Source organism: Nycticebus coucang, chromosome 15, assembly GCF_027406575.1.
Source record: "Nycticebus coucang isolate mNycCou1 chromosome 15, mNycCou1.pri, whole genome shotgun sequence".
Taxonomy (NCBI): Eukaryota; Metazoa; Chordata; class Mammalia; order Primates; family Lorisidae; genus Nycticebus; species Nycticebus coucang.
Window position 1 is genome coordinate 59,644,098 of NC_069794.1, and position 23,831 is coordinate 59,667,928.

At 36.9% G+C, this 23,831-nt stretch overlaps 1 protein-coding gene across 1 annotated transcript in view; it reads right to left on the minus strand.

The window, feature by feature from the left end:
• VWA8 (von Willebrand factor A domain containing 8) overlaps positions 1-23,831 on the minus strand; it is a 468,998-nt gene that overhangs the window by 221,208 nt on the left and 223,959 nt on the right. The window contains exon 21 of the mRNA XM_053563447.1: positions 11,709-11,785. Within this exon, the coding sequence (XP_053419422.1) occupies positions 11,709-11,785 (77 nt within the window). The remainder of the gene's footprint in view (positions 1-11,708; positions 11,786-23,831) is intronic.

Here is a 23,831-nt window from a genome sequence, read left to right on the forward strand (position 1 = left end):
CAAGAACTAAAACTTGTTTTAATCCCTCCCCCATCAGACTATCACTGAATATAATGGAAATTAATGCAAAACAGTAATTTTCTTAACAAAACATGCTTTTCAAGCAAAAAAAGGATATGAAGGTCATAAGCTAAACTTATCATAATGATTGACTTGAGGCAGGGAGATGACACTGGAGGTAGTGGCTAAAGGGCACCTCAGCTATTAATATAGTATTTTATTTCTGCAAAAAAGAAGAAATAAAATGAGTTGTTAAATCTGGGTGATAAATCTGTGTTATATATTTTTGTTTACTTCTTTTGATTTTTAAAGTTTTTCTCAAACTAAAAAAGTAACTAACACTTGAAAGGAATGTTGTTGTTCTCTCGTGGAAAGGGATATAACAAAACCCAAAAAAAAAAACCAATTATACCTCGCATCAGTGCTTCTTAAGATTGTGATATAGAAAATAAAAACGGAGAAGGCCACAGAATCCTCACTGTTTCCAGTTGTTTTTTTTTTTTTTTTTTCCCAAAACAGCCTAGCATACCACTTGCTGATATTTCCAGTTTCTGGAGTTTCTGACTCACCAACCTATATAACCCACAAATCAGAAGCCAGGATAATTCACTGGGTGCACTGAAAGAAAGGGTCTTACTAAAGTAGTGTTAGCCTGAGAGGAACATCACATGAAAGGCCACAAAATTAACTTCATTAACACTTTCATGAATCGCCCTGTGATAGAACAGAAAACGGGCCCATTAAATTTACTGATGACGCACCTCAGAGGAAGTATGACTGAAGGTCAAAGACAGTTTAATAATCTGGAGAAGTGGTCAAGAAAAAAGAAAGTGAGATTTAATAAGGATATTAACATGGACCAAAATAAGAAAATACGGAATAGCTAGCCAAAAGAAAATAATGCAGAAAATGACTTCAGAATCATGCCAAGCAAGGATTAGGAATAAAAGGCTAGAATTTTAAAAAATCAAGCCACTATATACAAAGTATAGAATGTAAGAATTGATGACCAACAGTCTTATTACAGGGCTAGTACTATCCTCACTAAATTATTATTTGATTCAGCACAGCAATGTCCAGCAACAGTGCAGTGCAGTGTTGAGAATGTAGGGCTGAAGGCAGAATGTATGAAGCCAGCTGTGTGAGATGTTTAACCTGTGTCTTAGCTGCCTCACTTCAAGAACAGACATAGTAATGCTACTGATCTCATAGAGTTGTGAGCAGTAACAAGTTACAGTTTCAAAATAGCTTGGAACAGGGCCTGGCACATAGTAGTTGCTGTGTAAATGTTAAAAAAACAAAAATAATAACAGGAATTTAAATGAGTTTCGAGATATCATTACAAACCTAAAGAACTACATGGAAAAGTTGCAGTCTAACTGCTAATAAAAACATTTCTTTTTCCTTTTAAAAATTTTTTCCCTTTTTTATTTTTATTAAATCATAAATACATAAATCATGTATACATTAATGCATTGATGAGGTACAATGTACTGATTTTATATACAATTTGGAATGCTTACATCAAACTGGTTGACATAGCCTTCATCTCACTTAATTATTGTGTTAAGACATTTATACTCTACACTTAATAGATTTGACATGTACCCTTGCTGATAAAAACATTTCTAAAACAGCTTGTGCAAATTCATGATGGGGAAGATGAGACAGAAGTCATGCCCGGACGTTCTGTGCAGCAGCTGACATTTGACATGTCCCTGGTTCTCCACTGCTCTCATCAATGCTAAGAATGTTGTGATAACTCAGTAATAGTGTTTTTCCATCAGACTTCAAAAAAGCTTTCACTTACTCTGTTTTCTGCTGGTAATTCTATCTGCCCTCTAGAACTTTGTGAATTTCAAAATTTATGCTGTCACATTCAGTTTTCTTCAGCCTGAGGAAAGCCTCGCGTGTTGAATTATGTGCTTTGTAAAGCATGTCCTCATTCACTCTAGGGCATCTGATTTTAAGAGGGCCAATGGTAGAGTTTTACACTGAATTTGCTAAATGCTTTACTTCATTTGGTTTCACAAAGAAAAAAATATATAAAAATATGAGAGAGGAAAAGCAAGTATTTTAAAAATAATGATCCACATTGCAATATTGTAACTACCTTTGCTGGTTAGAGCACTTAAATAACACAAAGGATACATATGGCAATAAGGGCCCTTACTGAATTCTGAAACAAGCATCAGTACCTCTAGGAAGGATGGCTGATCATATAGGAACTTCAACTGGAAGGTCTAGATCAGTGGTTCTCAACCTTCCCAATGCCACGGCCCTTTAATACAGTTCCTATGGGTTGCGACCCACAGATTGAGAACCCCTGGTTTAGATGAAATTAGTACACTATGAAGTCATTTCTACAAATGCTTATTGGGCATTCACTGTGGGGTTTTTGTTGTTGTTGTTGTTGAGTTTTGTTTTTTGAGACAGAGCCTCAAGCTGTTGCCCTAGGTAGAGTACCATGACGTCATAGCTCACAGCAACCTCCAACTCTTGGACTCAAGCAATCCTCTTACCTCAGTTTTGTCTATTTTAGTAGAGATGGGTTCTCACTTTTGTTCAGGCTAGTCTCAAACTTTTGAGTTCAAGCTATCTACCCTCCTTGGCCTCCCAGAGTGCTAGGATCACAGCGTGAGCATTCACTGTGTTTTGAGAACCAGGCAAAGTACCTGTCTGATGACTGGTGGACCACACATAAGGAAGCTACTCTCCTCTTTCCCTTCACATTCCATCCATAGAGGATTCTAAAATTATCTCTTTAAACCTATTTCAATATGTCCCTTCTTTCCATTCTCATTGCCAATTTTTCAATTTCAACAATTTTATGTGGATTAGTGAAATCACCCCCTAGTGCTTTCTTTGATTCAAGTCCTGCCTATTTTCAACAACTATAATATTCTTTTCCCTGATCTCCACGTGAAATTACTCCTTAAAACTCTGAATGCCACTTTCCCCAGGTGGACTACCTCTCCTAAAGGCTCCCATAGCACACTGACATGCCTTTCTCATAGTTTATATACAAGAACTGTGTCATTGACTTTACCTAACAATTGCAATCAGTGTAACTGGCTTATTGTACCCTCAATGAATCCCCAACAATAAAAAAAAAAAAAAAAAAAAAGAACTGTGTCATGAATGTTTGTATTTTCATTGCTGGCAAACAAGCTCCTCAAGGTCAAGATCAATGTCTATATGTCATCCAGTGCCTGAAACAGCCACTGGCAAACAAAAGGAACTTGTAACCACACACTAGATGAATGAATTAAGACGTAATAAATGAATAAATCAGACTCTTGACCTCAAAAGTTCCCTATTTAGCCAGGGAGGCATGACTGGAGAAAAGAGGGGAAGAGAAAAGATAATCTTTTGAAGATTATCTTTTGAATAAGATACAGAAATTACTAATGCAAATCAAAGTTGGATAAGAAGGTTAGGTATGTGGCAAGAAACTGATACTTGTTAGTTTGTCTAAATATTCAGGTGTCCCAGAGTACCGGACACTGAAGTTGGCCCATCATACATATTCTCTTATTTAATCTTCATAACCCTGTAAGGTATTATTTCAATTTGATAGGTAAGGAAATGAAGATTCAAGAGTTGAAGGCCACATAAAAGTTAGTGATGAAGTATTTGGTCTCTAAACTTCATGTTCTTTCTATCACAATGGTACACATTCCACCTCATGGAGTTTCCAAGGAGGGAACAGTTAGTTATACAGAGTGAAAAATCAGGAAAGGTTCTATTCAGAAGTAACCATGGATTGAACCCTGAGGATCTGGGGTAAAATGAAGTGCATTTTAGATGGAGGAATAAAGACATGCATGGATACAAGTCCAAATCTGTGAGTACTGGAACACTGAATGAGTCTAGATTAAGTTGATACCCGAAGAAAATCCCACTAAAAATAAAAAGTTAGGGCTATACTAGCAGACCTGGGAACGCCACATTTACAATGGTTAACCAAGAGCATAGGTCATGCTAAGAGTTGGGCCTGTGCTGTTATCTTCATACATGAAGGATAGCAAATGAAAAAAAAAATCTGGCAACGTAAGACATAAGTATTTCAGAACCCTAAGACAATTCTGATTTTAACACAGATATGTACTTATATCCGAGGATAAAATGCAGTTCTAGAAGTTAACATTTTCAAGTGTCCTCTTTAATGTCAATTTAGCATAACATTGTGGGAAAGTGAGTAAATAGATGGACTTCACAAATGTCAGCCATATATTCTCTTAAGTTTCACATGTATAACATTTTTTTTTTTTTTTGAGACAGAGTCTTACTATGTCACCCTGGGTAGAGTGCCGTTGTGTCACAGCTCACAGCAAACTCCAACTCTTGGGTTTAAGCGATTCTCTTGCCTCAGCCTCTCAAGTAGCTGGGACTACAGGTGCCCACCACAATACCCAACTATTTTTTTGTTTTTATTGCAGTTGTTATTGTTGTTTAGCAGGTACAGGCTGGGTTTTAACCTGCCAGCCTCAGAGTATGTGGCTGGTGTCCTAAGCACAGAGCTATGGGCGCCAAGCCTCACGTGTATAACACGAAAAGTAATTATCTAAATAATACCTTTAAGAAAACATCTCGGGCGGTGCCTGTGGCTCAGTGAGTAGGGCACCGGCCCCATATACCAAGGGTGGTGGGTTCAAACCCAGCCCTGGCCAAACTGCAACCAAAAAATAGCCGGACGTTGTGGCGGGCGCCTGAAGTCCCAGCTGCTCAGGAGGCTGAGGCAAGAGAATCACATAAGCCCAAGAGCTGGAGGTTGCTGTGAGCTGTGTGATGCCACGGCACTCTACCGAGGGCAGTAAAGTGAGACTCTGTCTCTAAAAAAAAAAGAAAGAAAACATCAAGTTTAATCAAATATACAAATTGCCTGACTTGTTTTATGAAAATTTGATAATCAAAACATAAGATGGCTATACTTAAAAGTACATTTGTTGTGTGTTTCATTCAAGTATGTTTGGTGACAATTTTACTTATCAAGATTACCTTTTGAAGAGCTCTTATAACTAATGCTGTTTAAATGACATCCATAAACCAAATTGAGTGTGACTGATTATTTACATGGTAACATTACAAATCCATTAAAAGGAACCTAAAATAAACAAATGTTTATTTTAGACCTTAAGACCTTAAGCAGATCATCCACAGATCAGAAAACTCCTAAACACTTTTTTAGATTGCTATTTTTAGGTCTTTTAAACATGTTTCTCTTAAGGCTATTTTATGAGCTTAAACTTTAGGGCAAATTAGATCCCTAAAGCTATATTAAATAAAGGAAAAATTCACTACATTGAAATTAGTGGGAATGTCAGTCTAATCAATGTGAATGCTTCAATATTTCATATTTTAAACAGAAATGGAGGCATTTTATTTCCAACTTGGCATAATAAATATCTAATATTGTCAAATAGTGACAAAATTTAGGCCTCTGTTATAATAGATATAATCTTATTTGTAATATTATCAATGATACAGCAACGGGTACTATAAAAATAGAAATACACAGCTTTAAAATTTCTATTATATTTTGAATTTAGAAAATTTTTTCATAAGCAATATACCTACCTACATTTTTATCTAGCCAATGTCAGAATTATTACAGAATACACATTAGTAGAATGCAAATCTTTACCGTTTATGAATCACTTTTTGTTTTGCAACAAAAGGCTGATGTTAAAGACATTCTAGGAAGAAAGTAAGGCATGGCATCTCTAAACCTGTAAATTTTTCAAAGTCCCTTGAATACCACCTTCTTCAAACCTAGTCAAAGATATATGAACATAGAGCCAAAAGAGAGATTATAAATGCCCTGTCTGCTTCTCTTACTCAGAGATGAAAGAACTGAGACTCAAAGACAGATTACAAAATAGATAGCCTCAAATGTACATATCATAAATTAAAAGTTGCAAATCAATGATTTAAGCATTCATATCAAAAGTTTAGAAAAGAATAGCACATGAAATCCAAAGTAATAAAAATAAAATCAGAAATTATTAAAATAGAAAAGAAACATATAAGAAGTTGGTTCTTTGAACAGACCAGTAGTATTGTTAACCCCCTAGCAAACTGATTGAGACAGTAAATAGCCAATATTAGGAATAAAAATGAGGATACTAGTACTGAGCCTAAGGACATTAAAATATCATAAGATGATATTCTAAGCAATTTTACACGAATAAGTACAAGGAATAAGTCCTCAAAAAACAGCATTTGTCAAAACTTCTCATAGCTAATGAAGATACTTTACAGAAAAAGCTAAAAAGAGAAGAAGAAGAAAGGAATTAGAGTCTTCCAGATTCAGTGAACATGAAAGACTAAAATAATTACAAATAAGAATAGTACTACAGCTCCTTAAAGGTAAGAGTATGTTTCTTATTTCTTCCTGTATTTCCTATAATACAAAGCACTGAAGTTTTTTTTTTTTTTTTCTTTTTTTTTTTTGTAGAGACAGAGTCTCACTGTACCGCCCTCGGGTAGAGTGCCGTGGCGTCACACAGCTCACAGCAACCTCTTAACTCTTGGGCTTACGCGATTCTCCTGCCTCAGCCTCCCGAGCAGCTGGGACTACAGGCGCCCGCCACAACGCCCAGCTATTTTTTGGTTGCAGTTTGGCCGGGGCTGGGTTTGAACCCGCCACCCTCGGCATATGGGGCTGGCGCCCTACTCACTGAGCCACAGGCGCCGCCCAGCACTGAAGTTTTAACATCATAATTGATTTTTTTTCAAATTAAGTTGAAATTACTGGGTTTTTAACATCATAATTGATTTTTTTTCAAATTAAGTTGAAATTACTGGGTTTATATAAGACATCATTCATACAAGAAACCATGAGAAGCTAGAGGAAGAGAGCAGTATAAGTTTGGGTGAAGTTGGAGCAGATGAACCTTTATTCTTGAAGCACTAGAAAAGGTTAAAATTTTCTAAAAACATATAATTAATCTACAAGAGATTTGGAAATCAGATGAGGGGTGATAGAATGATATGGGTTGGGAAAAAGATGACAGTTGGGAGTGGAAAGGTGGAAGTCAAGTAATAAAGAATGAGAAGAGGGATTTCTAGAGAGCAAATTCTTAAAATTTAATGTCATATATATTTATAAGAATTATGTTCAGCTGCTCAATCATGGATCTAGCTTCCAAATTAGCTTCATTTGAAAGTAACTGGCAGACTGGTGTGCTACTCCAATGCAGGAATGATGGCAGCAGAAAATCAGGATTAAAAATTTATTAAAAACAGGCTTGGCACCTATAGCTCAGCAGCTAGGGCGCCGGCCACATACACCTGGGCTGGCAGGTTCAAACCCGGCCCGAACCTGCCGAACAACAATGACAACTGCAACAAAAAATAGCCGGTGTTGTGGTGGGTGCCTGTAGTTCCAGCTACTTGGGAGGCTGAGGCAAGAGAATCTCTTAAGCTCAAGAGTCGGAAGTTGCTGTGAGAGCTGTGATGCCACAGCACTCTATCGAGGGTGACATAGTGAGACTCCGTCTCAAAACAAAAAAATTATTGTAAACAACAAAGGTAGACTATCTTTCACTTCCAAATAATGAAGAATGAACTATTCAATATAGCAATATAATACTAAGGAAAGGGAGGTGAGTGTTGAGGTAGATAAAGATAAGGGGAAGGATTTACTACGACAGAAACTCAATACTGCAAGGGTCTAAAACAGATAACCTTCAGTTTCAAATATCGGCAAGTTAAAAAAAAAACAAACCCATGTCTGTTGACTTTGTTACAAAATAAAAAAATTGCATATATTTTGTTAATTTATTCCTCAGCATTTCATCTTTATAAAATCGAAAATTTTAATCCTGATTTTTTGCATTCAGAGAAATGCAAATCAAAACCACCCTGAGGTATCATCTAACCCTAGGGAGAATGGCCCACATCACAAAGTCTCAAAGCTGCAGATGTTGGCATGGATGTGGAGAGAAGGGAACACTTTTACACTGCTGGTGGGACTGCGAACTACAGTACAACCTTTGAAGTATGGAGAATCCTCAAAACACTCAAACTAGACCTCCCTTTTGATCCTGCAATCCCATTCGTGGGCATCTACCCAGTGGATATGATAAAGTCTTTTTTATCATAAGGACATTTGCACTAGATTGTTCATTGCAGCTCAATTTAAACTGGAAACGACCTAAATGCTATTAATCCAACCCAGGAATGGATTAACAAGCTGTGGTATATGTTTATCATGCAATACTACTCAACCACAAAAAAAGATGAAGACCTTACATCTTTTGTATTAACCTGGATGGAGCTGAAACACATTCTTCTTAGTAAAGCATCACAAGAATGGAGAAACAAGAATCCAATATACTCAATTCTGAAATGAGGACAACTGATGCTAGCACATGGTGGGAGGATGCTAGTACATTGATAGACAATCCCACCAATAATTTTCTATTGCATTATCCAGGTCAACTGATAAAAAATACTCTGAGCTTTTTTTTTTTTTAATTGTTAAATCATAGCTGTGTACATTAGTACAATCGCCTGTACCCATTCTAAGATGCACCATAGATGTGGCCCCACCCATTACCCTCCTTCCACCAAAACCTGCCCCCTCCCTTTCCCTTCCTTGGTCCTTTCCCCATAGTCTTGTGCTATAGTTGGGTTATAGTCTTCATGTGAAAGCTATAATTTAGCTTCATAGCAGGTCTGAGTACATTGGATACTTTTTCTTCCATTCCTGAGATACTTTGCTAAGAAAAATATGTTCCAGCTCCATCCATGTAAACCTGAAAGAGGTAAAGTCTCCATCTTTCTTTAAGGCTGCATAGTATTCCATGGTATACATGTACCACAATTTGCTAGTCCATTCGCGGGTCGATGGACACTTGGGCTTCTTCCATGACTTAGCGATTATGAATTGGGCTGCAATAAACATTCTGGTACAGATGTCTTTGTTATATTGTGACTTTTGGTCTTCTGGGTATAAACCTAGTAAAGGAATTACAGGATCGAATGGCAGGTCTATTTTTAGGTCTCTAAGTATTCTCCAAACATCCTTCCAGAAGGAACGTATTAGTGGGCATTCTCACCAGCAGTGTAGAAGTGTGCCCTTTCCTCCACATCCACTACTCTGAGCTTTTGATGTCTGCAAATATCTTTGTTTTACCTCTACTTCTAAGGAATATTTTTTATGAATATATATTATTCTATACTAAGTTTTTCTTTCAGCATTTTAAAAGCAACTATTTCACTGAATTGTGGTTTACACTTATTTCTCAGGAGAAGTCTGTAGTCATTTTTATGACTGTTTCCTTAGAGGTAATATGTCATTTTTCTATGACAGTTACAGATTTTTCTCTTGGTTTTCAGCAGTTTGAGTATGATGTGCTATGCTGTGGATTTCTGTTCACCCTGCTTGAGGTTCATTATGCTTCCCAGATGGGTAACTTTTTAGTTTTCATCAAATTTGAAAAATTTCTCACTATTATCTCTTCAAATACTGTTTTGTCCCTTTTTTTCTCTTCTCTTTTGAGACTACATTGTATGTTAAACTGCTTTTTTAAGGTTGTCTTTTTCTGTACTACGAATTCTTAATTAACAATTAATTACAAAAATTTTTTTAAAAAGAATTCTTTTTTTTTTTTTTTTGTAGAGACAGAGTCTCACTGTACCGCCCTCGGGTAGAGTGCCGTGGCGTCACACGGCTCACAGCAACCTCTTAACTCTTGGGCTTACGCGATTCTCTTGCCTCAGCCTCCCGAGCAGCTGGGACTATAGGCGCCTGCCACAACGCCCGGCTATTTTTTGGTTGCAGTTTGGCCGGGGCTCGGTTTGAACCCGCCACCCTTGGCATATGGGGCTGGCGCCCTACTCACTGAGCCACAGGCGCCGCCCTAAAAAGAATTCTTAATTGTCCCTTCATTTTGTTATTTCCCCTTTAAATAATTGAATATACTTACGGCAACTGTTTTTTAGTCCTTGTATACTAATTCCATCATCTGTCATTTTTCAGTCCATTTTATTGACCAATTTTTCTTTCTTTGTATGTCTAGTAATTTTCTATTGAATGCTTGACATCATGAATTCTATGTTGTTAGGTGTTTGGATTTTGCAGTCTTCTTTAGTAGAATATTAAGTTTTGTTCAGGTATATAGTCCATTTACTTTTGAATTACCGTCATCTTTTCAAGGCATTCCTCACATTCATTCCTTTTTATTTTAGAAGTCATTTTGTATGAAAAAGAACTTCCAAAACAATGTTAAATAGCAAGCATCCTTCTTTTTTAAGGCTTATTTTTAAACTCTCTAAGGGTAGGTATAGAGTAGCTGTTATTTTGGGGTAGATCAGTCCTCCTTCTAAAGAATAGATTTTATAGGATATCTTCTGAATATCAAGGGTGTTAATGAAGGTTCCCAACCATGTAGGAACTCTGATAATTGTTCAGTTCACATATTTCCGATACCTATTCTTTTCCAAGTGTTTTTACATTTTGTCCAGTTTTACAGTTCTTTTCTGTGGTAGTGCTAATCTGTTACCATTATTCTGTCACAACCAGAGGTATAAATCCCAAGAGGGAGATGGTTTTTTTTGTTTGTTTGTTTTTATTTGTTTGTTTTTTTACCATATCTCAGCTTTCCTTTGATCCTTTTCTTTCTCCTTTGATGTACTAACTCTGCCCTGTATTCTCCTACAATTTGCTCTTAAGAACTGATAATCATTTAGTGAAAGGACCCAAACCAGAAACTATTTCTTATAACTCAATTCAATGTTCTTTCCATTACACAGTATATTTTTCTTCTCTCTCTCTCCTTTTTTTTTGGAGACAGAGTCTTAAGCTGTTGCCCGGGTAGAATGCACTGGTGTCATAGCTCATAGCAACATCCAACTCTTGGGCTCAAGAGATTCTCCTATCTCAGTTTTCTATTTTAGTAGAGATGGAATCTTGCTTTGTTTGGTTGTTTCGTTTTGTTTTTAGCAGGCCTGGGCTGGGTTTGAACCCACCAGCCCTGCTGCATGTGGCCAGTGCCCTAACCACTGAGCTATAGGCACCAGCCCAGAGTATTTTTTTTTTAACCTCCTGGGTTTAAAACAATAACAATCTAAGCTAGTTTCAATGTTGCTTATTATTGGGTATATTTCTTGACTTACATCTTTGTGTCACTCTGTTTTTCTCCTTTATTTTTGATGGATTTGTTACATATTATTTTATTTGTACTTAGAACAGGTTCACTATAAAGCTGAAAACAATACTTGTTGAGAATCTATTTGATTCAAAGCTATGACTGACCAGCATTCTCACCACACAAAACTAAATAATGTACATAGTATTTTAAGGAAAGCAAGTAGACAACTAACAACATACTTTTTCCATATTTCTGGGTTCCTTATCTCCTACCTGAGAGTCATATAGTTTATTATTTCTCTTACAAGCTATTGTTAGAAAATAGGCTTAGTTTCTACATGTTTTTTTCTAACTTAAGAGCCTTTATGTTGATGAGGCTATGGTCCTAGAACATAATAATGTTTATCACTCCCTGTCCACAAAAATATCTATTAACTCATATTTATAAAACATTAACCACTTTAAATTTTTCTTTGTTTTATAACTTTTTAAGGAGAGAAGAGATAAAAACAGGAAGAATAGAAATAAAAATGGTTTTAAAATGAGAGTTTATGAAAATAAATGATTAAAATAGATTTTAAGAGATTACATGTCTAAATACTCTTACCTGTGCAACTGGATATATTCTCGGGGTCTGTTGAGCAGGTGAAGAAATCTGTCAACAATTTTGTTTTTTCCCACACCCTGTAATTACACAGACATCATTAAACAAAAAGAGGATTTTGTTTGGATGTAAGTTCATGCCAAACCAGAAGAATTTTACCAAAACCTACTTTCTCAAAGTTGTACTATTTTAGTTTACTGTTCATGAAAACTAAACTGGCAAACATATGCAATATATCTCCTATGATATGAAGGTTTTAAAAAAGATTTGGATCAGGGACATTCAACCTGTACTGTGCCAGGATTTATGCTAAATATTTTCATGTATTATTTCATTTAATCATCACAACAGTCCCATGATATAGGTATTGTGATTATTACAACCTCATAAATCAAGAAACCAAGGCTCAGGAAAGTTAGGTAACATGTACATAGTGGAACCAGGACTCAAATTCAGGTCTGTGTGATTCTGATGCTCACTCTTTTAGCCCCTAAATTATATGTTTCTTTCCATTTGAAATTGATTTACGTAATCTGAGCCATAAATTACCTCTTTCCCCACTTCTAGGCTTCATTCTAAAGAAATAATTAGGCTGATCAGAGCAATGCATGGTATGTAGCATCAAAAGCAGCAGCCCCATAAAAAAGCAGACATTATTATTGATATTTTTACTACATATTCAAATATCTCATAACGAAAAGCATTCTATAAGCACAAAGATAAACATTCACATCAAGACAAACAAGTGAATATCTATTTATTGAATACCATGGAGGCAGGGATTATGTTCATTTTGCTTATCACTATATTCCTTGGAGCCTAGCACAGTGCCTGACACAAAAAACGTATTCAACCAATATTTGTCAAATGAATGAATGAATACAGGGAGTTTGGGAAATACTAGAGAAAGGATATAGTTCTGGTAAAATACAAATGGTGTTCATGTTAATAAGGCTGCTGAATAATGGAATCTGATGAGTTATGGATGTATAAAGCTGGAAAGCTTTACAAATGATCCAATATATTTCACCTACAAAGATTCAAGGTTATTAGATCTGATTGTCAAATTGATAAATACACTAAAGTAGAAACAATGGATGATTTCATCCTTTAGGAATCTTTTTAGTATTCCACTGGATTTCACCCCAAATAGTTACAAGCCTCACACAGAAGCACAAAGAAGAAAATTACATTTGCACATTTGTATATAAATTAGAACAAGTACATAAGCTTTAAAAGGCATGCTGCAATAAACACAAAATTTTAAAAAGATAAATTCAGATGAGTTAAATATCCGGGTTGGCTGGACACAGTGGCTCACACATGTAATCCTAGCACTCCGGGAGGACAAGACAGGAGGATGGCTTGAGCTCAGGTGTTCAAGATCAGCCTGAGTAAGAGCAAGACCCCGTTCCTACTTAAAATAGAAAAAATTAGCTGGGCATTGTGGCATGGGCCTATAGTCCCAGATGCTCAAAGAGTGAGGCAGGAGGATCACTTGAGCCCAGGAGTTTGAGGCTGCACTCTACCCAAGAAAACAGAGTGAGACTCTGTCTCAAAACAAACAAACTCTACCCAAGACAACAGAGTGAGACTCTATCTCAAAACAAAACAAAGTTAATATTTCAGCTCTGTTAAATTCAGTGATTCTAGAGAAAAGCAAACATCATAAATTTACTGTAATGTTGAAAATACAAAGGATTTCCCGAAAGAAATAATTTATGAAAGATATTATTAGGGAATTCCTCGCCCCCTCCACCTCCACAGTGATTCAATCAGCCATGTTCTTTCAAATTGCTCTGGAATAATGTATTGTTTAGGAGCAATGGACTATTTACAAGTCCCATAAATGCAGAATGAGAGGTGAAGTCTCAGCTGGAGACTCAAAATGTGACTAGGATCTTTGCAAGGGCTCAGAAAGGCACTTGTCAGAGTTATGTCTAAATTGAGATATCAAGGAATTAAACAGGTGCAGAGAAAGAAGAGAGGAGAGTTGCAGGTGGTGGATAGAATATTGTGCCAAGAAGCGTGAGTAAAAGTGAGCTGGAGAGGTGGCTAGGTCTGTGAGAAGTCATAGGCTAGAGAGGAGTGAGGAAGGCAGTGAAAAGAAACAAGGCTAGAAACAAAGGCAGGCTCTAGCTCTGGCAAAGCCTTGGAAACCACTTAAAAAAAAAAATAGTTTGGATTATTTCCTAATAGCACCAAAAGCCATTGAAGTAAAGGAGTAACAGGAACAGATTTTCAGTTTTGGAAAACCACTCTGATCTGGTAGAGAGTGAAACTGAAAGAAAAGTGGGGTGGGGGGAGGCAGTTGGAAACTCTTTTAAAAATTTAAGCAGGAGGGCGGCGCCTGTGGCTCAAGGAGTAGGGCACCGGTCCCATATGCCAGAGGTGGCGGGTTCAAACCCAGCCCCGGCCAAAAATCACAAAAAAAAAAAAAAAAAATTTAAGCAGGAGATAATGATAGCCTAAACTAAACTGAGGGGTAGAGGTGGGGTAGAGAGAAACTGATGGATTTAGGAGATGTTATATTTAGGGAAAAGGCCTAACAGGACTTTGGTGACGGACTAGAGATGGAGATAAGTAGAAGTAAAAGTTTTGTATTGGCAAGTGGGTGGTAGTCCAAGAAGAAAAGGGGAGGAGAAGTGAATTAGAGGGGTAAGGGGGGAAGTCCAGTTATAAAAAGGCAGTTTAATTTGGGGTATGTTTACTTTGAAGTGCCTTCTTCCAATATCTGCTCCTTCCTTTCCAATTCACTGTCTCAGCTCAAGGGCAGCTCATCTTCCTCCCCAGACTCCTGGAAAGAGTTCAATTTTGCTTCCCACTTACAGGCTCATATAGGACAATCCACAATTTGCTTAGTTATTTTTCTTTTTTTTTTTTTTGTAGAGACAGAGTGTCACTGTACCGCCCTCCGGTAAAGTGCCGTGGCGTCACACGGCTCACAGCAACCTCCAACTCTTGGGCCTACGCGATTCTCCTGCCTCAGCCTCCCGAGCAGCTGGGACTACAGGCGCCCGCCACAACGCCCGGCTATTTTTTTTGTTGTTGCAGTTTGGCCGGGGCTGGGCCTGAACCCGCCACCCTCGGCATATGGGGCCGGCGCCCCACTCACTGAGCCACAGGCGCCGCCCTGCTTAGTTATTTTTCTAAAACAGAGATCTCATCAGATCACTTCCCACTTCATTTTAAGAAGTTCTGCTAATTCCTTCAAGGAAATGCTGAAAGCATAATCTAGGAAAGAATTTCTGTAAATATCCAGGGTGGCGCCTGTGGCTAAAGGAGTAGGGCACGGGTCCCACATGCCAGACAGGTTCAAACCCAGCCCTGGGCAAAAAAAAAAACACACACACACACAAAAAAAGAATTTCTGTAAATATCCTGAGTAAAATGAAACAGTTATACAACTTGTTCCTTCTAATCATAGTTTTTGCCTAGAACAGAAAATCCTCAGGATTACGTTAATTGAATAAATATGTAAATAGTGTCTTATTTTTCCGTGGTAAAGTTACACATACTCATTTTGCTGTCCGGGAAATTGAGAAAACAAAACATCACCCAATGTGCACTTGCTAAAGAAAACTGTTAACATTTTTGCTTTGTTCCTATGTACTCTTATCTCCACTTACTAGTAATATTCTGTGTGTATAATTTGTATCTTTAATAAAAATTAAAATGAAATACTTATTTACATCATCATTAACTCTTACTGAGGATAACATTTAGCAAGTGAAAATACAAAAATAGAAGAGGAAGCTGTGCAATCAGAGATTCTAAAATATGTAAGTTTCTTATGAGAATGATGCTCACTTTTACCATCACTGTGCTGTCTCATCTTGTTCTTCATGTCAAGGGACCAGAAATAAGTAACATAGGGATAAGGCAGAAAACCAAGGTCAAGGGAGCCCTTAGAGCAGCCATTTGACTGATGCCAGACCCTAACCACCCTGAACAGAACAAGGAAGCCGCAGCAAGTTCCTGGCCTGGGTCTACCCAAGGATGGATGAACTACTAAACCAGATGCTTTACAAACCGTGCTTACCTTTCTGTGACAGCAGTTTATTATTAACCTTTATGGCCTGACCATGAGACAACGCTAGTCACATAGGGGTTTTATGAACATGTAAAAACATTATCATTGCCCCTTAAAGTAATTTCTGCTCTGGAGAGGATCCCTGTTGTCTAACTCTTTCTCCATAAAGCTTTCCTGTGGCTAAGCCAAGAACCCACTTGGCAAATTCAGAGGGCTTTCCTCCCTTCAGTTGGACAAGCTTTGCATCAGAAGGACATTCACAGAAGTAAGAATGAAAGGCCTTTTAACTCCGGAGTTACAAATAAAGACTATTAAGCACCACAGAAAGTGGTGGGGGGCCTAAGCGGCACACCTGAACCATTTCCCCATCCCCCCTCCTCCTCTCCTCCTAAGACAAAGGAGACAAAGGATTGGGCAAGCAGTGGAACTACCACCCCCTAGAGCCCCATATCAAAGGGGTCTCTAACTGCTCCCAGGCATAGAGCCTTAACACTGCCCAGGCAGGTGGCTGACCCTTTCAATAATGCTGTCCCTTCTTAGCTCCCCTTGCACCCTGTCTATGAGCACCACTTAAACCTTTCAGATAGGAATCAAACCAAGGACAGGAAGTAAACATGTTTCGGTTTCTGAAGGGAACTGCTCAGGGAGCAAGAATGTAAGGACTTTGAAGGATTTTGGGACTCTCATAACTTCAAGTTTACTATTTTAATTAGGCTGTTTCCTCAGAGAGATTAGTAGTAAAATCTTTTACAGAAAAGGAGCTTCTGGGCATTTCTTCCTAGACAAGAAAAAATACAGAAGTTAGGAAACTCCACATTCCCTGAGGAGAGAGGGTGGCACTGGGGAAGAAAGAGAAAAATGCGATGTAGGAGAAAGGGGCTAAAAAGGAATGGAAAACGGGCAAAAGGAAAATTAGCCTGGGAATGGGATTTGGGCTAAAAATTGACACTTAAATGTTGAAAGATGAGTAATAGGCCTTAAAGGATCCCCTCAACAGGAGATAAATATGTGAGCTTGCTATATCAGCTCTCTGCGAGTCTTGCTCAAACAAGTTCCTAGCAGCCACTGTCTTCAGAATAAGGACCTTGTCACATCCACATCTTTGGTCATCTGGGTTCTTCTGAGTACAATAGCCCTGCCTTCCCCATCTGTCATCTTCTACCCCCTGCCCCAGCCTTCTGAAGAAATGTTCCTTAATGCTTTGTCTGCCTTTTCAATAGTTTTCTCTCCTTTGGAGGATCCTCAATCACTCTCTTGCACCCTACTATACTTTCTATTACAATGTGCCAGGTGCCCTGGCAAGTAGACACTCCTTGAGGCCAGAATTATCTCTCTGTTAAGGTCTATACCACCAGGACTCACAGATGACCTATAGATGATAACTATTAAAATTTGAGGAAAGGAAAAAATAAAAAAAGAACAGGAAATTACACAAATTACTCCTGCTATAAGAGGTAGAAACCTCTTTCAGGAAACTTCTGCTCCCTTTGTGCAAAGAGGAGGAAATTAACATTTGTGGAGCCCCCTAGCACATAAATGTCCTTATTGCCCTAATCACTTTGTCTCACTCCAAAACAGGTGTGTTATCTCCCTGCCCTGTGAGTGGGAAGTTATACCTGTTTTGGAGAAAGACAAACAAAAATTCTGAAAAGTTAAGATCCTTGCATACAATGGGATTTTGAAAACAGATCTATTCTGACTCAACAGATTGGACTGTATTTTCTATTTCACTAGTTTCAAAACAAAATGTGAGAAGGTAACCTCCCTGAACTGATTTGCACAAAACTTTTTGCCTTGAAGTCATGGAGCCAAAAATCAGTCAGTCCAAGGCAACTCCTTACATGGTACCTAAGATTCAAGAGGGAGAATAGTGAAAAAACCGGTCCAGATCATGTGTTCTGCAGTAATTTTGGGGGGAGGCAGGGGCAGGGTCTCGTTTGGCTGTCTGCACTAGAGTGCAATGGTATGATCATAGCTCACTGCAATTCTTCTCTAAATGGACTCCAAGTGAGTGCCACTTCCAAAGTTCAGCTTTCCCACATGTTCTCTGAAATAACTTTTCTTTGGGCCTTTCTTCCAGTTCTTCTTAATTCTTTAATAATTTTCATAAAGTTGTTTTAGTCTATGTAATATTTGGAGACGTTTTTTGCATAGTGCCCTAATTTCCTTGTTAGAAAAATTACTATACAAATGTCATTAATAGCATATACCAACTAGTCAGAAATAACAAAATAAAGAAACTAAAATACAGCAAATCAGAAGAAATAAATTCTAACTGCATTTGTATTTCACTTAAAAATTTCCATCAAATGTTAAAACTTCAAATTCTTTGCTTAAAATGGCTGAAAATATACTATACAAGGAGTGAGGAGGCTTGCACAATAATCCTGGCTTACTCCCTCTCAGATGACAGTTTCTAACCCTGTCTGAGCCAAATAGATTTGCTCAGTTTTATAGAAAGGGCCAAGATAAGGTAATCTCTAAGCATTATCTTACAAAATTATCCTTTAATCCTGTGACAAAATAAGAGATTGCTGCTATAAGATAGATTACTGAAAATTTCTTATTTCCTAAATTCTGTCAATAAATACATATTACTTTGTAATCAAGAAAACTATTATTAAAATTGAATAGTCAATAATTCTAAACATTCATACAAATGGGTTCCCTATAACAAAGCTAACAGATAGTACCCAGAAGTCAGATGAGAAAATAAGACATTTCAGTTGTACCACTTGCTTGCATAGCTCTAAAGCACACTAATTTACAAAGCTTCCTGTCAAAGTCATATCCTCTTTTATACATAGGAATAATAAAATCTACATCCCTGCAATTTCCCTTTGAAATACTGTGTTGCTATAAATGGCAAAGATATGCTTTTGAGTAGTGTGGTCAGCCATTAGGTACAACCAAGGCCACCATGACAAATACTACAAGAGGGAAAAAAAAAATCAATGTGTCTGCAAAAACAAAGTATAGATTCAAAATAAATGTCAGAGGAATATTTACAAAGAAACACTGGATAGACCGATGAATAGGCAGAGAGAAGGTGGCAGAATGACAAAGAATTTTCAGGTTGTAATTTATGCAACTCCACTAACTTAAACTGCTCCACTTAAGCAGTTTAAGAAGGGACAAAAAATAATGAAATCAAGTATTTCCGAGCCTTGGGACCCCCAGGCCACTGCTGATAGTAGAAGCACAACACATTTAGTTATCAAATTCCCTTATGCTCCTACCAGCTGGGACACAGGATTTCTGGACAAACTGTTCAGTCCCTTTACAGATATTAGACAATTATGCTGTCATAGCAACATGATATATTTCTGATGGTGCTCTGGCAGCAATCTGCCAGGACTTAGTTCAAACTATTAATTAGCAAAATTGACACATTCTTTAATTTTGGCAATAAAATATTCACAATAACTCAATATTAAATAATCCAACAAACATTTATTAAACCTCTACCAGAAGAAAACTGAAATCTCTGATCACAATAAGTTTATAATTAATAGATGGAATGAGATACAAAGAATTGTATAGTAACAATGTTCAGAGAGTCCTGCTTAGTTGGCATCAAATGTATGTTGACTGATTTTCACAGTGTATACAGGAGTTAAAAAAAATCAAATGCTATGAAAATTCTGAAAAGAATGCAGTTATTTCTAAACTGGAAAAAATGAATGGTTTAATTTCATTGGGTAAATTAATCAAAAATTAAATTGGTTTACTAAAGTTAACTTTAAAAAGTATTTCTTCAATGGAAGCTCACTGATGGTGGTATAATTCTCAAGAAAATTATTATTATTATTAACACTCAACAAACATTATTTTATTATTGTTGTTATTATTATGAGTATAGGAGTTAACGTGGTATAGTAAAAAAGCATAAGCTTTGGAGATCAAATTCCTAACTTTGCCATTAACCAGCTATATGATCTTGAACAAATATTTTAATTTTTTGGAACTAATTTGCTTATTTGTAAAAGGTGGTAAAAATAAAATTTTCGCCTCAAAATGTTGTACATAAGTAAATAAGACAATATAAACGTGTACTGGAACTTTAATCCATTTTTAATCCTGTTAATGAGAAACTTATAACCAATTATGGAAGAAATCAAATACAGATCACAATAATTTTAAAAGAAAATTGAATCAACACAGTGGAGAAATACTATCAAAGTTCAGAAGAAAACAAGATGACTTTTATTTGGGAAAGTCTAACAAAGGATAAATAGGGGAAAAGATGTGAAGTTTTGCAAATCGATGGGATCTTCACAGGCAAAGATGAGGGGAGGAGGCACCACGTGAAGCAAGCGTGAAAACTGGCTGGGGCGGAAGGGTAAGAGACCCTGTACTTCGAAAGAACCAGAGATATAAAAGCAATTTGTGCCAGATAGTGGATAGTTTTGCATATCTTTCTATGAAAGGAATTTTACTTGGGAGGCAAGGTAGAGCCACTTTTATCTTTTAGCAGAAAAATAAAATTAGAAGATTTTTTCAAAGACTTACTTCACTCCTGATAGATCAGAAAATGCTATGGAATTGAAATGGCAAGAATGAGTAATGCAAAAACACGAAGAACACGAAACACAGGGAGAGAGACGGCATCCTGGGTGAATATCGCCCAAAGTGCTGGCTTTTTTTTTTTTTGATAAGGAATATATAATGCATTTGAGTTTTGGTAAGAACAAAAAACATGGACTGAAACACAAGAAAAGCTTAATTTTTTTTTTTTTTTTTACCAGACTGTTATTTGGTAAAATGATACCAAAAAAATATAACCTTAGGAAATATATCCTGGCTTTCAAAAAAAAAGTTGATAAACCCCTAGGAAATGACTCCACTTGGCTATGTTCATGTAGAAATGATTGTAAATTATTAATTGTCCCTCATTAAATATAAATTAACTTTTGATGACTTGCTCTGAAATTTTTTCTAATATCAGAAACCAAGTGATATTATGATATGCAGATGATCAAATTTTCATTTCTAAAAAGAAAACAATGTGGTGGGGAAAGGAAGAGCAGAGAGAGGGAAGAAGGGAGGGGGGTGGGGCCTTGGTGTGTGCCACACCTTTTGGGGGCAAGACAGGATTGCAAGTGGGACTTTGCCAAACAAATGCAATCAGTGTAACCTGGCCTATTGTACCCTCAATGAATCCCCAACAATAAAAAAAAAAAAAAAAAAAAGAAAGGGCGGCGCCTGTGGCTCAGCCGGTAGGGCGCCGGCCCCATATGCCGAGGGTGGCGGGTTCAAACCCAGCCCCAGCCAAACTGCAACAAAAAAATAGCTGGGTGTTGTGGCGGGCACCTGTAGTCCCAGCTACTTGGGAGGCTGAGTCAAGAGAATTGCCTAAGCCCAAGGATTTGGGTTGCTGTGAGCTGTGTGACGCCACAGCACTTCTACCGAGGGTGATAAGGTGAGACTCTGTCTCTACAAAAAAAAAAAAAGAAAAAGAAAACAATGCATATTTCAAATAATAATTCTTATGTAAGGGTACTCAAGCATTTTAAAACACCATATTACTAAAATATTTTTCCCTTCAAATATTGATAAAATGCAACAGTCTCTCAAAACTCATATATTCTTACACAAAAACAGAGATTTATTCTTCAGGACTTTTTAAATGAAAAGAAATGAAGTACCTATAGGCTGATTCTATAATGTCAAATTGTCGCAATAAATATTTTGTATAAGCAAATGGAATGTGACTATTCAAGTTTAAAGCAAAGCAGGTATGGGAAGTAGGGAAGGCAGGAAGCTTATTCTTGAGCTAGAGCTGGGACAGAAAAAGCATCACTTGCTAAAAAATAAACAGCCATCTCTCTTTTTGTCAAATAGAAAGTCACATGATTAAAAACAAAGATCACCATGAAAAACCTAACTGCATGAAAAAAAAAAAAAGAAGAGGCATATGTAATGTTACAATTAGAGCAGGTTGAAAATAATGCAGGTTACAGAAACCAAAGTGGTTCTAAAAGATGCAGATGTATCTTAAGTGACCATCAACTATGTATAACTTCAGGGCACCCCACCCCCACCCCCTATCCCCCACCCCCCCACCCCCACCTTGCTGAAAGGCAGCAATTGAACTTCACTTACTGGAAAGACTATGTTTTGTGCCATAAAATCCCATACAGAAAATAGAAAGAATTAAAAGAACATTAATTTTATCATAAATAAGAGGTAGGCTACTTTATTTTGCTATGATGAGTGGTGTTTATGGGACTGTCTTTATCTTCCCAAAGATGTAAAATAGTGGCTAGTACCTAAGATTCAAGGAAAGGGTGAGATTGGTCTAAATAAACATGATAAACCTAGAGATACCTCAAAATCAACACCGATTTCCTTTAATTTCCTGTCAAAGTTGCCACTGGCAACAGAACAATCTTCTGAAATATCTTCAGAAACAATTTCAATAGTTGAAAACTTTCTTTCATGGACTTCAGCCATTTTCTAGATGGCAAACAGAAGGAGGTGTGGATTGCATCTATCTATAGGCAGTTTGTATTAAAAGCATTCATTACAATTTATTGTATAATTATACCAATCCACTTTTGGTTTCTCTGTCAATATTTAATCCCTAAAGCTTTACTTCTAATTGACTTTTATTTTTTTTTTTTGAGTAGTCATCACTTAATGTTTTAGGAAGTAGCCTGATCAGTTGCTATAAATGATAGTTCACTTAGTTTCAAAATAAATCATGTGATTAAAATAAGCATTTTCCCAGATGGCTGTCACTTTGCATTTGTGTGAAAACATCCTGACACTATCCAGGGAAGCTGAGAGTGGGTGGTCCTCCACCTACCAGGTGCACTTTCACTAGCCTGTCATTTCTTTTTAATTGTCTTGTTTCACAAGATGAAAATAAGGGTGAAGGTGAAAAGGTATATTAAATATTAAGAAAGCCACAAACCATGTGATTGATCAATAAAGCAGGTCATTTTCAAAGCTATTAAATAAGAACCTGACCTGTGATAATTTGAAAAGTACATATTCTTGAAAAAAGAACTCTGGTAGATAGATCATCAGGACTCAGAAGAACACAGAACAAAAAAGCTCACAAACTTCATACCAGTTCTTAGCAAAGCACAGTTCTGCAGACTAAGGAATACTATAGGTGATTTTATATCCACTTCTCACCTTCCAAATGGAAGCAGCCAAGAGCCTAACATAGAATCTTGCTTGGATCTTAACACAGACATCAAACTTATGCAAACGCATTTGAGAAGAACTGAAATTAGCTACAGTATTCAAAAAGTTCTATTTAAATTTTAACCAGCCACCTTCGTCTAATTTACACTCCTTGGCCTGATATATACAAGCCTAGGCAAAGTTATATACCATTTAATTAGCTAAATACTAATTAGCACTTGATTATGATTAGGAATTTTAGAATAATTAACATTTCACTTTCTGTCTTAGTTATAATGCTGCCAGTCTTTGATCCTATCAGTATCTGAGTGGGCAGTCTCTAAATTCTAATTCATTTGCTTCCTTCACTAAAGAAGGAAGAAGAAATTTCTTAAAGAAGAAATTCAGTCAATTTCTCTTAGAATCTCCTGAAAATAATCCAACTAAGCCTAAATTTTAAATTCAAATCATCTCTAAAGCATTTTGGCTACTCATTGGGAAGAGTACTCTAAAATCCAGTAATTCATTATTTGTTGTATGTCTACCACATGCAAGGCATCAGGAAGAACCCCAAAATAATGAAGACTCTTCTCAAGAAGCTTTATCTCTTTTATACAGATGGCGGGAAGACCAATAAATCTAACGTTAAGTCCAAAAGAAATCTATAAATGACCAGCTATCACAGTTCAGAGGGTGGCGTTAATTTTGCAACCTGTAGTGGTCAGGAAGACTTTATTAAAGAAGCATATTATAGAATATTACAGCAAGATGGACCCTAGAAAATACCCATTCCAATCTTACAAGCTTACAGATAAGAAAAAAGAAAACAGAAAAGAAAAAGCCCTTGCAGGAGGAATAGCAATTTATTCTATATAACACTGAAAGCTAAAAAACTTGGACAGGAGGTAGGTCTTTGGATTCCCAGCTCACTTCCTCTTCATGACATTACACTGACA